This window comes from Leptonychotes weddellii, chromosome 5, assembly GCF_054177405.1.
Source record: "Leptonychotes weddellii isolate Sample4059 chromosome 5, ASM5417740v2, whole genome shotgun sequence".
NCBI lineage: Eukaryota > Metazoa > Chordata > Mammalia > Carnivora > Phocidae > Leptonychotes > Leptonychotes weddellii.
Window position 1 is genome coordinate 126127070 of NC_138373.1, and position 15293 is coordinate 126142362.

The 15293-nt window shown below is 34.7% G+C and overlaps 1 protein-coding gene across 18 annotated transcripts in view; it reads right to left on the reverse strand.

Annotated features, from left to right (window-relative positions):
* PPFIA2 (PPFI scaffold protein A2) overlaps positions 1-15293 on the reverse strand; it is a 464553-nt gene that overhangs the window by 95785 nt on the left and 353475 nt on the right. For all 18 annotated transcript variants that reach the window (XM_081822131.1, XM_081822133.1, XM_081822149.1 and 15 more), the window contains 5 exons: positions 12883-13029; positions 11753-11887; positions 5720-5803; positions 5341-5472; positions 3725-3787 (listed from right to left, as the gene is read on the reverse strand). In XM_081822131.1, coding sequence (XP_081678257.1) covers positions 3725-3787; positions 5341-5472; positions 5720-5803; positions 11753-11887; positions 12883-13029 — 561 coding nt within the window. The remainder of the gene's footprint in view (positions 1-3724; positions 3788-5340; positions 5473-5719; positions 5804-11752; positions 11888-12882; positions 13030-15293) is intronic.

A 15293-nucleotide genomic window follows, 5' to 3' on the forward strand; every position in this document is an offset into this window, starting at 1 on the left:
AAAAAAAATGCTTATGTAAGCATTTAATTTTGTTTTCATGATTATAACTTTTATAATGTTATAAAAGTTTAAATGTATCCTTCTGGATTTTCTATTGCTGTTTTATTTCCTGTCCCACCAGCCAATGCTTGACATTTTACTTGAATCATACTTCATTTCTCACTATACATTTTTGTCAGTGTGGCTTTGCCAATATTTCTCTCATTTGCCCTTTTTATTCTTAGTACCATCATTCTACTTAATACATTTTTTACTTTTTTCCTGCATTATTTCACCAGCTTCCACAGAAATGGTGCTGTCTCCAATCTCTTCTCTACACAGTCTTCTGCTAGTTGTATCATTTTATTTTTTTAATTAAAAATTATTTATTTTAGAGAGAGAGAGAGAGCGAGCATGAGCACGAGGGGGAGAGGGAGAGAGAATCTCAAGCAGACTGTGAGCTAAGTGTGGAGCCCAATGTGGGGCCCGATCTCAGGACCTTGAGATCACGACCTGAGCTAAAACCAAGAGTCAGACGCTTAACTGACTGCACCACCTAAGTGCCCGTAGTTGTATCATTTTAAAAAATACATATGATCAAATAAATTATTTGCCTAAAATATTCAATGGTTTCTTATTGCATTTATTAATTCTTTTGTTTGTTATTTCCACAAATATGCATAGAGCACCTTCTCTGTTGTGTTACACACTATGATAAAGTAGCAAAATAAAAAATTCCCTGCCCTCACATAATTTATAATCTAGTAAAAAAGATAATAAACAGAGTCTATAGGATGTTGGGAGGAAACAGAAAATAAAAGGGTCATGGAAGGGCTCTCAAATAAAGTGTTATTTGAGCAAAGACCTAAAGGAAGGGAGTTAAAAAAAATGGGAATGTCTTAGGAAAAGGCATAGCAGGGGTTGCAAATGTCCCTTATTGGGAGGGGAGTATATTTGTTGAAGGAGTAGGCAAGGAGGTCACTGTGGCAGAAATGGACAGGTTAAAGAGAAAGACAGATGGGGAATAGATTTAGAAAAGTGTGGTTGCAGGGCTTGGGAAGGGTAGTCCTGAAAGCCTGGTCAACCATTTTGAAGTCTTTGGTTTTTACTCTGAGTGAGATAGCAAATGACTAGAGGATTTTTGAGTAGAGAGGTGACATGATCATTCTAAGAGCAGTGAAATGGACCGTTGACTAAGATTGGGAGGGAGGGAAGAATAAAGTTATTACTGTTCTTCCAAAAACATAGGCAAGAGAATTGTGGCCTGGATAATAATGGTGTTAGAGAGAATGGCTGGATTTTGGTTATATCTTGATGACAGAACTAACAAATTTGCTATTGGACTGAATGTGGGGTGGGAGATAAAGAAAGGGGTCAAGAATGACTCCAAGGTTAACCTGAGTAAGAGAAGGAGTTGTGATTTACTGAGAAAATGAGAAGATGGCTGCTGGTGGTAGTTTAGACTGGTGGTGCCGGCGTTTGGGGTGGAAGGATTGACTTGTAATGTTTGAGGTGCCAAAGTGTCCAAATAAAGATACTGAGTTGGCTCTTGAATGCATGAACTCTCTCAGCAGAGAGGACCCAGTAGGTGATCTAAATTTGGAAATGCTCAGTTTATAGATGGTATTTAAATCCATGAGATCAAATGAGACTGAACTCAGGGACTGAATATGGAGAAGAAATTCAAAAACCAGTCCTAGGAATTTCCTATTTTAGAGATCAACATGATGAAGAGAAACAATAAGAAGAGGCTGAATATACAGGAGATTTTGCTAATGATGGACAGTCAGTTATAGATTATTGAGTCAAAATCTGAGTAGTAGTTAGATTAGGAAATATGTTCAGCTGTATGGGATGATATTCAGAAATGAGGTATGACCTGGGATTTGCCTCCTCTAGTTACTAGCATGAACAAGGGTGCAAAGCATGGAATGTTTAGTTCTGCTGGTTGCTTCGGCAGATTGTTGAAGCTACAAGGCTTGGGTAGGTGGTGGGGGAGTGGGTTCTGGGGATCTTGCCAGGAGCACACAGAGCTTTGGATAACATAACATTACATAACAGGATCAAGTCCAAAATCCACAATCTGGTCACAACCTAGTTCTTTAAACATATACCAGTCACAGCAAACTTCTGGTGATTCAGCAAATCAACCATCTTTGTTTTCTTTGTGCTATCACATAGGCTCTGTCCTCTGCCCTACCCTTCTCTATTTGGTAAGATCTTTTTTTTTTTTTTAAAGATTTTATTTATTTATTTGAGACAGAGAGAATGAGAGAGAGAGAGCACATGAGAGGGGAGAGGGTCAGAGGGAGAAGCAGGCTCCCTGCCGAGCAGGGAGCCCGATGCGGGACTCGATCCAGGGCCTCCAGGATCATGACCTGAGCCGAAAGCAGTCGCTTAATCAACTGAGCCACCCAGGTGCCCTATTTGGTAAGATCTTATATGCCTCCAAGAGCCTGATGAAATGGCACCTCCCCTGTGTAGACTTTCTTAACAACTTCAGAAAGAATTAGATGCTATCTTCTAGGCACCATATTATATTGCTACAGCAGATCTCTCTTGCAGGAGATCTTATATACTCTGACTGTGGGACCAAACAGCTTTAAATTAACATCATAATATTTAACATTCAGTGGGGCTAAATGTACAACTGCTTTTTTTTTTTTAATTTTTATTCTCTCATCTTTTCCAATACTTTCCCTATGCCATACTATTGCCAGATCTTCCCTCTGTCCCTCCCTCCCTTCCCTCCTTTGCTCCCTCTCTCTCTCCTTTTTCTTTTGTTCAACACACATGTATATGTCACTTCTTAAATTAGTGATTTTATATTATATTATATGCTTATGCTAAACAAAATGAAATCTGACAAAATTGCTCACAGGAATTTACAGGCTAATGAAGGAGGAAAAGACATATTAGCAATTACAGCTTTTAACATTTCATAATTTAGTCCTTACCTGCCTCTTCTACCATATATCCTACAATGGGAGTAACGGATTCTAGCCAAAATTGTTATGCCCATTATTATTTAAGATATCAGACTCCCTACCTCACCCCCTCCCCACACAAAGCACCTGCAATCATGCCACATGCACTGTATTTGAAAAGCTTGCGACATAGTCCTACCATTCCTTAAAGTTTTGTCAACTCACACCTTCCTGAAGCCTTCTTTATAGCAGCAATGTATTGTGATCTCTCCCACCTGTAGCTCTTACTGTCTACTTCACTCATTTGACACTTGGCATCTGCAACTCGCTGTTTTGTCAAAGGTGTGTTCTCTCTCAATTACATTTTTCAGCTACTTTGGAATTAGGATCATGTTTGCAAATACACAGCATAATTTATTATGCATAATAGATATTTAATGCATTTCTACCAAAATGATAACCTCAAACTAAACACAAATTAGTGCATACATTTTTATTCCATTTGTATAAAGCACAAAAAGTCAAAAGTATTTTTTTTTTCTGTTAGAAGTCAAGACAATGATTATCATTTAGGATAAAAGTAGTAATTGTACGTTAACAAGAGGGGGCTACCATACTGTTGATTTTTAGTGTGTTTTGTTTGTAAAAATTCATCAAGCTCTTTCTATATATGCACAGTTTTCTGTATGTATGATATAAAAGTTAAAATTTTTTAAAAAGATAACATCCTAAACTTATTTCTTATCAAATTTATTTCACAACCAAACATTCATCAGTGTAAAATAGAAAAATGGATAAAATGTAAGTTTCCATTATACCTTATCATGTAAAGATTCTTCCAGATTCTTTCTGAAAGTTTCTGATTCTTGAATTAAAACATTCTAAAGAAAATAAAAAAATAAAGAATTAACAAAACAGAAAATAATTAAATATGTAGATTAATTTTTTATTGCTCAAGAATCTTCTTTGATTCCTTCTCTTTGATTCCTTCCTTGGTGCATCTATTTCTTGGTTTCCGTGGAAACCAAATTTAAATAGAATCTTTAAACATGATACCTTAACATTTAGAAAAATACATAATTTAAATGGGAAATGTTATTTTGCAACACTTGGATTGACGAATGGAATAAATATTATCTTTTAAGCTATTTATGTTTTCCTCTTCTCAGTCTTTTAAAATTTGAAATAATAAAGTTACTCTTAAAATGAGAAAAAGTGAGTAACAGTGAAATATTAGCCAGAGGTGTTATAGATAAAGAATTCAGATGAACTCATTTTTATTACCTGAAAAAAATAAAGAAAAAAAAATTATCAGATCATATTTTTGAAAAGTTTAATTTCTGGACTTCTATTTCAAATACAGAATAATTAATTTCTAATAATGGTTAAATTATTAGAGAAATAAAAATGAAATTTTAACTATTTACAAAACTGTTACATCTCATGACATATGAAAATAAGTTGTATCATAGGTATAATTTTTTTAATTTTGTCATGAACATATTACTGTTGTAAAAGCTGTACACTTTTTTTATATTTACTACAAAGCATGATTTAAAATAATGTATTCTTTTCTAACTTAATTTTAGTAAAATTAAACTAAGTGTGTAGCAATTGGCAAAGTGGCCATGCGTTTGGAATTGAATGGGAAGAAGGCCCACCTTATCACTTTGTAATGGGTAAATTAATCAACCTACTTTAACAATTTCATGCAAACATTTTTCCTATTTTGTATGGATCAGGGGAAAATGTCTAGCTTGAGTAGTGATTGGTATTCAATCTAAATTTCCAAAATGATTTGTCTACCTGGGTTTTAGCCCCTACCTTTGTTTATACTCTGGAATTGGCAACCAGCTCACATAACTCGTGCTGGTCTGGTGGCTGCCAACTATCAATGAGACATATAAAATTGTGAATGATATTGCACACTGTAAAGAAGCACTTTTTTTTTTTTTTGAAACAATGCAGCTGAAATTATTGCATTCCTAAACTCTGTACTGGGATTAACACTAGTTCTACTGGTAATATAAATTTACTCACATTCTGGCTTTTAGAGTAGTAGTAGATTTAGTTACTTGAAACATTTGAATAGTTCAATGCAAGGAGACTTCCCACATACCCCCAAAATATTGATTTTTGTCTTATCACTCTTTTTTGCACACCAGGTGAAGGATAACTAAAATATTTTCATTACAAAACACATTTTAATGCATTTATCTATACAATCATGCTAATCAGCATTTGTTAGTCATTTTAAAAATTTATCTTACACATGTTTACAGAACTACTTGTTCACTTCTAAGAATAAACCATATATACCAAAGGAAAATACATGGATCGTCTGATCAGGGCAATAAATGCAGCGGTATAAAACAACCATGATCATGAGCACATTGCTAAATATTCATGCGATTCTTCTCTCCTGTCATTTTACCTTCTCTTCTAGAGCAGCCATTCTCTCCTTTAAATGTAGCTGTAAGCGCTCATTGGATTCAGTCAGAAGTCTGTCCACAGTATCAGATAATCTTTTGTTGTGCTCCTCATTCATTTTCTCTCTTTGCCTAGCCTTACATTCAAGACAAAATAAATAAACTTGACATAAAAGTCATTTACACAAGTATTTTATATTTTTCTGGCTTTAAAACTGATTTCATTTTATGTCTGGTGTGATTAAATTGGCAGAAACTTTTCTCCTTTTAGATGCAGAGAGCATATTCATAAGATTTTAAATAGAACCCATAATCAAGAAAGACAGTCATTTCTTACATGCCCATAAACTGATGATCGAGGGGAGCGGTACTTAATATACATACTCTTTGAAGTTCTTGATTTTTCTCTTCAAGTTGACCTTCTAGATGTCTCATACGTTCTTCAATGTTTCCATGTCTCTCTTCGGCCTGTTGAGAAATATGAAAAATGTACCTGACATGTAAGATTTGGTTAACACTTTTCCTCTAAATAAATTGAAATAAAATGTAAAGCAAGCTACTACCAACTGCAAATGTAATTTTCAAAAAATAAACTTTCTTTAAACAGGCAGCTGAACAGCATTGCTTGAAATGTGTCAGCTACAAAGGCCTGTTACATCCAAGCATCAGCAAAACATTGGACTTATTTATGAGCAATGAAATCAGCCAAATGTAACATGCAGACTGTGCATGGTTTGAACACAAACCTGCCATTGTCCAATCTTAAGCTCCTGAAGCACTGAACTGCACAGATGGTTGATTATCAATAAATAAAAGTAACATAATTTTTATAAATGAAAAGAAAAACTTAGATGGATTCTATTTAGCAATAGAAAGTAAAGTCCAGTAGGACTACCTTCCTACGTATGGAGATCATTTCTTGTAGTTTAGCTTCCATAACATATTGATAATCATCAGATGAGGTAGAAGAGGTTGGATCAGACTAACAAGTCAAGGAAAAGGAGAGGGACAAAATTGAAAAATCAGAACTAAAGACACTGACACTGAACAGAACATAGCACAGAATGCTTAAAAGAAAAATGTGACAGCAAATTTAATACTTTAATAGACGGAATTTTATATGAAAAGAACTACACTGATATCTGGTGAACACGATGCAGTCAATGGTTATAAATGAAAAACAATGATATGCCCAAATAAAAAGCTACCAACCTAAGGTATGGAAGGTTAGTGATGGTCGGCAATGAAAGACTACTACAGAATGAATTAAAGCAACTCTGAAAGAGTCATGTAAAAATTGGAATTATGGGAAACCAAACACTAGAATATGTCTCTGTTAGATTGTGAAAAGTTTTGTATTTTGGCTTGTTTATCCTATTACTTAAGAATAATGGAAACAATGTATCTCAGTGTTGAAGTGTATGCTAAGGCAATGACCCAGGTGAAATAAATTTGGAAGAAAATTTATTACAAACCTAACACTGTAGAAATCAAGAAAAAGCTAAGCCAGGGGAAATCATTATTACGGGTGTTCTCCAGTTCAAGCAGGATTGAGTTTCCTCAGCAACAGTGACAAACTTACAAAATGACTTCTGGCCTCTGAACACACAGTATGACTCTAGGTCTCGAACCTTAGCACCTGTTCTCAGATATAGCCTTAATTTGAAATTTTAAATGAAAGTGATTAAAAGTCCTCAAATTACCAAGACGACAACATACTGTGAGGACGAGAGAACTTATTTAGGAACTCTCCTGAATGACACTAGGAACCACTCCCAAACTCTTTCTGTGTTATTTGTTGCTATGGAAACAAAATAGTGCCCTAAAGTGAGCAGGCAGCACGGTGCCTGGGTGAGCTATTTGCCCCGCGCCAGGGTTAGTTACATGTCTTGGAGGTGATTGTCAGGTTACCAAAGACACAGAGTGTTAACACATGTGACAGTGCTGATAGCTGAATTGTATTAGTATGTTATGCACAGATTACATGTAAAAGTAAAGCAACATTTTAATCATAATTACAAGTTAAGTAATTATAACATCAAAATTATCCTATGTCAGATCTAGAAGATTGAACTCCAGAGCATATTCTATTTTATAAGTTTATTCTAAAACAGTGAAACTTACTTTATGCAAATATAGGACTATATATAAATATGTCATGCAGTACCTGAAAAGAAATAGTAGCCTATTGATGTATTGGCTCATATGCATATGTACTATTTTATGCAACAAATTCCAACTAATCTACAAAATAAACTTTTATCATTTAACTGGTGTACTTATACAAATTACAACTCAATATTTACATTTTGTAAGATTTTCCTTTTGATATTCTTGTTTCATAAATGGGAAAGTAATGGAGAAATAACAAATAACCAATTTCTCTTCCCAAATTTCCAAGCAAAAGAAACACAGAAAGCTACCATAGTTCCCAAATGCCATAAAATGATTTTCTAATACCACTTAAAACCTAGAATTCAAATAAGAATACAGTAAATGGGACAAAATGTTGTTGAAATTAAATAATCTAAATTCATTAAGGTATCTGTAATCTTTCAAAAGTACATTTTAACAGGCAATTGGTGGTACAAAAATTAATCAGGTGACTGATTCAACATAGTCAAGGCATGAACATTTCCATTTCCAAAACTGTCTCTTCAAAAGTTTTCATCCTAACTATTGAAAACATACCAAACATTGTGAAAATTCACTTCAGAGATTGAACAAGAAATCTGTCAAGTTTAAATTACTTTGTTACTATTGATATTTTTATTGGTACTAAAAATGAATGAAATACCTTATGGAATTCAAGATGAATTATGTCCTTGCTGAGGGAATATGCATTTTAATTAAAGAAGTAAACATCATAAATAAAAAAACTGGGAGCCCAAAGTCTTTATTGGTTAATTTTGTGTATACTTGCCAAAGCCAAATTATAACTTTTATCCATAGCCATTAATCAATACTTCTGACTTTCTAAGCCTTAAATGAGCTTTACCTACCTATCTACACACTCACACAAACACACACATACACAAAACATAATCTTATCAACCAAAGAATAAATTCAGACATCATTTCTATACAAAAACTGGTATCAATTTTCAATTACTATTGATTTATGTTCATCTTAGCTTTGTGAAGACTGCAGTTTAAGTAATTAATGTAAATACAAGAACAATCTGCTATTTTTTGTATTCCTTGATGGGATATAGAGTTTATCTTGATTTCACTCTAATGTGACACAGGAATATTTCAAATGAGCTAAAGTTTTAGAGGAAATTACACATAGAAATGGCTTTGAGAAAAGCATGAATATATTTAGAAATGGAAAAGAAATAAAAGTTAAAGAGGGGAGGACCAAAGAGAAGAAAAAAGAATAGGTAGCAGATAACAAAAGCAGAAAAAAATATATAGGCCAAATAAAATGTCTGAAAATTATTTAGGATGTCATTCATAATATAGGAGAAGGAAGCTTAGCTTCAAGCTAAGCAGAATCTTTTTACTTTAGTGTCAAAAATATTAAGAAGTAGAAAAAAATTATGATGATCAATAATAGTGATATATTGAAAATGAACTAACAATGAAAAAATAAATAAGTAAAGCAGGTTCTAGAGACAGTCCCTAAAGGTCTGTGAACTGAGGAGAAGAAAAAGTGCAAGATCATTACAGCCATAAAACTTGGGAAAACAAATGAAAGAGTAACATTTTAATAAAAATATTATAAGCAGAGGGAATGTGTTGAGGATGAAACCATCACTGACAAATGTGAATTAAATATGTCAATAATCTAGAAACTCTGTAGTTGAAATAATGGTGTTTATACTACATAGAGTCAGCCTGAAGAGAAAGTGGTAAGAAAGAGAAGCAGAGTGAAGGATAAAACTCTACTGAAAAAGGAGAAAATCAAAAGGATTCAGATGAAGTGCAATTTTAGCAACATATTATTAGGTAGAAGTAAACTGAGGAAATTATTTTGGGTACATGAATGAATATATGAATCAAAAATAAATAAATAAATGAATAAATAAATAAGAGCCCCAGAGAAAAATGGAGGGCAGAGAAGATAAGGCATATATTTCAAGTTACCTCTTTTTATTTTTTTTATTATGTTATGTTAATCACCATACATTACACCATTAGTTTTTGATGTAGTGTTCCATGATTCATTGTTATATTCTAAATTAAGGAATCTTAGGAATGTATAATTTGAAGCCTCGTAAATCAAGTATTAATGTTTTATTTTTTATTTTTTTTAAAGATTTTATTTATTTATTTGACAGAGAGACACAGTGAGAGAGGGAACACAAGCAGGGGGAGTGGGAGAGAGAGAAGCAGGTGGGAGCCCAATGCGGGGTTCGTTCCCAGGACCCTGGGATCATGACCTGAGCTGAAGGCAGATGCTTAATGACTGAGCCACCCAGGCGCCCCAAGTATTAATGTTTTAAAGTATGTTTCATCCTCAGTCCATCAGAGGTTAGTTTGGAGCAATTATTTGGTGAATTTTAAATTGTGTTACTTTGAGAGAGATTCCAGATTTTCTTGTATATTACTCTGGATAATACTGATAATTATTTTACACTAAAATTTTACAAGAGCTATTTTTATTATTAGCCACTCACCAAGCCCCTGAAAATAGTTCAATAACTCTTTATAGAAGTTCATGTTCCTCAAATGAAAAGCCTAAGTGTGTGTACATCCATACATGAGTAATTTAAAATGTGCTTTCAAAAAAATAGAATACTACTACTATATTTGCACATTTTTATATAATTTAGAGACTATTTCTCAAATTAAATGATAAATTTATCTTCATCTTAGAAATCACACATTTCTCAAATTGCCAGAAGGGTTTATGGTATGTCTATGACTACAGAAGGATACAGATTGTAACATTACCCTAATCACACTAATGTTTTATTCAGCTAGTTATTCCAATACTCTGTAGACAAGCAACTATTCCAATACTTCCTAAGCCCTGCTCTACTTTGCAAATGTTTGCCTTTGCACTACCTGATTAATTACCCTATTTTAACCAGGAGGCATCAGTCTACTGTTCCTCTTTTTTTTTTTTTTTAAAGGTTTTATTTATTTATCTGAGAGAGAGAATGGGAGACAGAGAGCATGAGAGGGGGAGGGTCAGAGGAGGGAGCCCGATGTGGGACTCGATCCCGGGACTCCAGAATCATGACCTGAGCCGAAGGCAGTTGCTTAACCAACTGAGCCACCCAGGCACCCCTACTGTTCCTCTTTAATCATTTACTTTTTCAGGAAAGTGAACATGTGTGCCTGCTTTTATATTGCTAATATCAATTGTATTGGATAATCCCGAATGCCAGAATTTGTATCTTGCAGTTCACATATCTATCTTACCCATTTATTATAGTGGGACCGAAAACTTAGCACATAGCAAAGAGTGCATGAATATCTAAAATGTGTGAAAATTTGGGGGCGCCTGGGTAGCTCAGTCAGTTAAGCGGCCAACTCTTGGTTTTGCTCAGATCATGATCTCATGGTCCTGAGATTGAGCCCCATGTCAGGCTCTGTGCTAAACTGAACATGGAGCCTAGGATTCACTCTCTTCTCCCTGTGCCCCTCATCCCTGCTCTCTCTCTCTCTCAAATAATTAACAATTTTTAAAATGTCTGTACATTTTTGAACTGATATTAAAAGTAAAACATGCTTTTAGTGAGCAAATCTAAACTTGCATTGTAGTGATAATAGACATACACTTGGAAGCAATGTCCATTTCCACTTGACTGTGAAAGGTTAGAATAGTCATTTTAACACTATAATGGTGGCAAAATTCTAAAATATGCAGACAGTTGCAGACTCTAACAGCCATAACATGGCAGATAATTTTGAACATCCCTCAGATTATTTTTGAATTTAATTGGTTCAGGAGAAATTGTAACTATTAAAATCACCTTCTGACTAATGACTTTAGAATTTAGACTTCTACAAATCTAACCTCCAATTTCTAACAAATTTTTTCATACTATAGTCAGAATGCAATCAACTGCTTATGATATTTCCTACATTTTTAATACCAATTTATATTAAGCCTATTAAATTATCATGGCTTATCTACATACATATTAAATATCATCATTATTTATTTATATTTGGTGATTATTCTAATGTGCAAATATTATCATGGAAAATTAACTATAACGATGTGAAATTTTGTATTTACTACTGTTTAAATAGGCAGAGGTATCATCACATTCAGATGTGTATCATTCATGGCAGCATTAAATAAGTTATATAATATGAAACATTCATCTAACCAACAAAACCAATATGGTAGATTAAATAAACTTAAATTTCATAAAACCTAAAGAAAATCTATAGATTCCATCTGGCTTACTAGTCATTTCTGTAAGTATATCTAGGTTGACTGTCTTATCGCAGTACCTTTGTCAAGGCTGCAATTCTCTGAGCCAGTTCAGCCTCTACTTCAGGTAAGGTCTCGGCTTTTCTCATAGTCTGCTGCAACTTTTGCTCAGCCAGCTCAAGACGCTCTTGTAACTGTCTGTTCTTCTCTTCCATCTGAAATGGGATGGAAAAAGAGATGCTTACAGAGTCACTGTGAGGATAACAAACACAAGCCCCTTGGGGCTTTGGGCTTCAGCCATTATTCTAGACTTAAAATCTGCCACTACTACCATACCTGGGCTATGCAAAGAGATGACTGTATTCGTATTTTCTTATCTTACATAATCACATTCCTCAATAAAATTTAGCACATTAAAAAATAGAAAAGCTCTTACCAATGGCAGCAAAAAGAAAAAAAAAGTTACTAGTGAGTATAAACCTGGAAAAATGGATTATAATTCAATACGAAGACTTCAGATGTACCATGATAGCATAATATTGAAAATTATAGTATTAACCAGAGTGGGAGAGGGAATGTAGTACAATGGTTAAGGGTCCGGGCTCTAGAGATAGGTTTGACAAAATTTTTTTCTGTGAAAGACCAGAAAATAAATACTTTAGGCTTTGTGTATTATTTAGTCTCTGTTCCAACTACTTAATTCTACCATTGCAGCACAAAAACAGTCACAGACTGTTAAATAAATGGGTATGGTTTATTTGTAAAACAGAGCCATAGTTTTGGCACATGGGCCATAGTTTGTCCACTCCTGCTCTAGAGTCAAATAGACTTAGGCCTCCGCTAATAACTGGCAATTACCAGATGTGTGACCTTGGAAAAGGTTTCATGTCTCTGAATCTTAGTGCCTCAGTATAATTGTGCTCACTTCACAGGTGATGGTTAGATTTAAGTGAGGTAATACATGTTAACTGTTTAGCAGTTTCTGGCTCATGTCTAGATCCCAAGTAAATATTAAAAGTAATTATTTTTATTATTATTAAGACAAATTTATAAATTATATCCTGAAAATCACATCTGTCTAGTCAGTTCTACTCTAAATTTTAGATAATGGTTGATTGCCAAAAAATACCATATTTTATTTACTCCATGTTTTGTGAGAATGATTAGAACACACACGGACAAGAACAAAACCAAGATAGAGATACTCAACCTGCCGTAGGATGGCCTCTTTATTTGCTAACTCATTTTCTAGTTTATCATTCATGTCATGTATGGAGGTAGATTCTCTCTGAGCACTGAGGTAACGCTTCTCAAGGGTTGTGATTCTTTCTTCCATATCTTCCTTCTGTGCCATGGCCTACAATTAAAATAAATTAATTAAAATCAGATTTTCAGATAATGTACTGTCTTGTTATTTAAATAAAATAGTAAAATTTAAAAGCTATTGTTTTTTTGAAGTAATATTCATTCCTTTCTTTTCAAGGAAGGTATGCAAGATTTCTTGTGAATTTTCCCAATACCATCAGAATTCTTACATCTTGGGTTAATGAAGTTTCTCTCTCTGAGAATGCAGTGGAGTACATGAAACTACCTGTTGTAGAACTGGCATTCTTAGAAAAGAAGTGACAGCTAAATTAGCTTGTTATATAGTAAAGATAAGTACAATTATGGGTAGAGTTGTAAACCATAAAGGTGAAATGGTGGCTACTGTTCCAAACTGCAAAACAATCTTTAAGGTTAACCAATATCATCAGTATTTTCATCTTCAGATATAAGTAAAAGTAACTCAACAGTTAAAAAAAGAGGCCCAAAAAAAAAAAAAAGTAAATTTGAGTCATATTCACAAATGGATCGACCAACTGACTTTGGAACTTAACCGTTTTCCTTGTCATATATATTCCAATTAAAAAAAGAATTTAAAGAACTCAATGAACACAAATCTCTAGGGAAAAATAAATTATCAGTGCAAATGGAGAAAACCTTGGCATTAATGATATTCTAAACAATAATTTTTAAACCATCTAAATTCAAAGATAATATGGAGATAATCTTATCTTCCTAACAGCTTACATGAAAATTTATTAGTAGGTGGATAACCTACTTTTTAAAAAAGATATTAATTTTTTTTTTTTTTAGTACATCCCAGAAAGAGCACCTTTACTAAACAGAAAACAAAATGTTTGTCAGGAATCTGACCAAATACACAAAGCAGCAGGTAAGCTTCCTGAGAGAAAAGAAAGACTCCCAATGGAACATAAATAGATCCCCTTCAAAGTACACATATTTCACAGGAGTGTGTACATATATATGTAATATATTAAAAGAAATTTGGTTTCTACCCCAAGAAGTTATGCAGAAATAATAAATCAATCTCTCATCTGAGATTTGGGAAGTGCAGAGGCTGCAGCCACGTTACTAAGCAGGTGTGCACCCCACTCCCGCACACACTTCCCCTCTGTACACGATACACTTGCTGGGAGGGTGCTGAGGCGGGCGCTTCTCTCTGCCCCAGCCCCTAGCCCCAACAGATCCAGTGTTTGTAGAAGAGCGAGCCAGGGAAGGCAGGTCTCTGTGGGGCCCCCAGAGCCCAGGAGCCGGGGGCAGGCAGGTGGCCAAAGCCTGAGGCCACCTGCCTGGAAGGGGACCTTGGCCCTGGAGTAAAAGGGAATTGCTTGGGACCCCGAGGAATGGCATGGCCACATTCCCAGTTTTCAGCAGCAATCCTCATTCTGGGGTCTCCCCAAGGTCCACAAGCTCTTTGTAGTTTGGCCAGTCTGGACTTCTCCTAGGGTCAAATGGCTTTTAGGAAGAGGGCACAGAGTTTCCAGAGCCACGAGGGCTTGGCCATGTGAACCTGTGTGTTTGCACACACGCACATACAACCAGACGTGCTTTAAGAGAGGTTGACAAGTTGCAAACGAGTGTTCTGCCGTGAAGCGCTCAAATAGTGTCTACTCTGTGGTCAGAAGTGAGCTTCATGGAAAAACTGAGAGTTTTTCCCCGAAGGTCAGGAACATGACAGGGATGCCCACTCTCACCACTTTTGTTCAACATAGTACTAGAAGTTTGAGCCTCAGCAATCAGACAACAAAAAGAAATAAAAGGCATTCAAATTGGCAAAGAAGAAGTCAAACTCTCACTCTTCCCAGATGACATACTTTATGTGGAAAACCCAAAAGACTTCACCCCAAAATTGCTAGCACTCATACAGCAATTCAGCAACATGGCAGGATATAAAATCAATGCAGAGAAATCAGTGGCATTTCTATACAGTAACAATGAAACAGAAGAAAGAGAAATTAAGGAATCGATGCCATTTACAATTGCACCCAAAACCATAAGATACGTAGGAATAAACCTAACCAAAGAGGCAAAGGATCTGTACTCTAAAAACTACAAAACACTTATTAAAGAAATTGAGGAAGAGGCAAAAAAAATGAAAAATGCTCATGGGTTGGAAGAATAAATATTGTGAAAATGTCTACGCTACCCAGAGCAATCTATACATTCAATGCAATTCCTATTAAAATACCATCGACATTTTTCACAGAGCTGGAACAAATAATCCTAAAATTTGTACAGAATGAGAAAAAACCCCAAATAGCCAGAGGAATGTTGAAA